This window comes from Egretta garzetta, unplaced genomic scaffold, assembly GCF_000687185.1.
Source record: "Egretta garzetta isolate BGI_Z169 unplaced genomic scaffold, ASM68718v1 scaffold427, whole genome shotgun sequence".
NCBI lineage: Eukaryota > Metazoa > Chordata > Aves > Pelecaniformes > Ardeidae > Egretta > Egretta garzetta.
This window is the reverse complement of record NW_009260345.1, coordinates 769,663-771,993: the sequence shown is the minus strand read 5'-3', so window position 1 is coordinate 771,993 and position 2,331 is coordinate 769,663. Positions and strand designations below refer to the sequence as shown.

General features: G+C 47.0%; 1 protein-coding gene across 1 annotated transcript in view; it reads left to right on the top strand.

Annotated features, from left to right (window-relative positions):
• OVCH1 (ovochymase 1) overlaps window positions 1–2,331 on the top strand; it is a 36,073-nt gene that overhangs the window by 29,742 nt on the left and 4,000 nt on the right. Inside the window, 1 exon segment of the mRNA XM_035898139.1 lies at window positions 1,413–1,551. Within this exon segment, the coding sequence (XP_035754032.1) occupies window positions 1,413–1,551 (139 nt within the window).

Sequence of the window (2,331 nt, the reverse complement as noted above, 5' to 3'; positions counted from 1 at the left end):
TTTTTTTTTTTTTTTTTGTTTTTTTTTAAGGCCAGCTCTCCTGGGGGAAGGGCACCCTCCCTAGAGCTCAGCTTAGCCGAGCTCTTCCCCTGTGGGTTAAGCCAAGTCACACTTCCCTGTGCGTACCCTCGAACAAGCGCTGCTGGGCTGTTCACACCGCAGCACCTTCCTCATGAGGCAAATGTTCCTCGCTTCCCTTCTGGATCTGAAGGATTTCTACCCAGCAGAAGGGCTCAGCTCTCCCCTCTCTGTGCTCTCAGCATCCCGTGCGGGTATGCAGAGCCACGGCGTGGTGTCGGCATCCTCTCCGAGCAGAAAGCTCATAAACGTTGGTGGGGGAGGAAGCACACTTAAACACAATTTAAGCTGCTCTACGGAGGGTATGACTTTAAAAATTGCTGCCTTGGGAGGCAAACAACCCTATTATGCTTGGTACTAAAGGGACATACAGTTCTCATTAGTGATCTTGTTTTCTCTCCTCCTGCTCTGTTAACACCACTCCGATACTTCCAAATATTTCCCTGTTGATTTGGTCTCTTATTTAACAAGTGTTGCATCCGACCACACTGTGTGTACATGCGGCCATAGGCTAAACCTGCTCTCCTCCTGTGCTTCTGGAGAACCAGAGGGTGCATAGATGAGAGCAGAGTATTTCATAACTCTTGTCAAGAGCTGGTCACAAGGTCAATTAAAAAAAAAGAAATTAATTTCTTCCTCAGCAGTGAGTGAGTATTTGAGGTTGGTAGGCCTGTTCGCCTAGGTACTTGACCAACCTGGTGTCTGTTTAGCTCAGAGCAAATTTGCAAGCAAGTCTGCTTTCCTCTAAGGCCTGGCAGCTCGCTCCTTTACGCTGCCTGGCTGGTGCCTGCTGCCTGAGTCTCCGAGGCGAAGGCAACAGGACTGCCTTGTGTGCCTTGTGTGCACTTTGAGAACACCTGCAGGCTTGTACCAGCCTGCATGCTGGAACCTAACAAATGATCCAGCTGATGGGAACGGGTTTTAAATATATATTTATATATATATATTTAATCTGCCCAATGTAGGGTTAAGCTTTTTATCAGATACATTCATTTTGGCTTTTCCAGTGGCTGCAGTAGCTGTGCCCTTGCCAGTGATATCAGGATATTCAGTCTTCCAGCAAGTCCAGTAATACTGGGGCGGGGGGAGGGGGAGAAGAGGTTAAAAAAAAAAAAAATAAAAGGAAAACTAAGTATTGGAAAACCATTTCCCACTAACTTTATTGACCTGCTAGCCTATCTTCAATCATGGCCAGAACTGGCAGGTCTTGTAGAAAGCTCTTGCTGTCTTTTCTTAATGCTTTTATCGCCGAAGTGCACATTTATCCACAGAATGTGCGTCAGAAGTGGAGTTAGAAGAGCCCTGGGGGTTTATGTCTGCTCCTTCCTCGTCAGGATACGTGGGAAGCACAGAGTGCTCTTGGATACTCTGACTATCTCTGAAGGGCATGGCAAAGATTATAGTAAAGCATCTGCCAATAACATCATCACTGAACAGCCAAGAGGGGTTTCTTGGCATTTATGAAGTGAGCCAGCAAGGAAAAAAAAAGTGCCAGGTAACAGCAAACAACCCAGCTGAGGACACTCAGTCCTAGAAATTTCTCACCGTCCCTTGGGGCAGCTTCAGAAAGGGTTTCCAGCCCCAGTTGCATGGCTGTGATGTGTGGCAACCTTAAGCTAAGCCTCAGAGCCCAGGCTGTAAACTCAGCTTAATCCCTGTGTCAGAGTGCTGCACTAACCCTGCAGGAGAGCAGCCCTCTTCGTACACTAAGAAATAAGCTGTAGCACCTGGGAAAACCCTTATGGCTGCTTGTCTATACAAGCGACTTGTGCCTTCCTGCCTTGACAGCTTCTTATTCAGTCACCCCCTCTTCCTCCATGCCCTCTGAGACAATAAAGCCCGATGCAATGATGGTACCTATCACTTTGCCTCTTGGAGGTTCCTCTTGGACGAACAGATGACGATGAAACACTAGCATCTGGGAAACAGGAGTGTGGCTCTTTATACCAGAAAATATGTTATCTCCTGTGCGGAGGTCTTCCTCGTGCTGACCCTGCTGAGGTATAACCCGATCACTGAGAGGTTAGTCTAGACAAACACAACCCACAAAATTAGAAGAAAGCTAAAATAAAATTAAAGTGAGAGCTTTAATATTCTTTACTGGAAAGTTTAGGTTTCTGGAGGCCTGTGTGTCCACATGTGTGGTTTGCTCATGTACTGCACGCTGTGTGGTTAACTAAAATCTAGTTGAAGCACAGTGTGGCAGGGAGCAGGAGCACATCAAGGTTACTCCAGTGAGTTGGGCCATTTCAA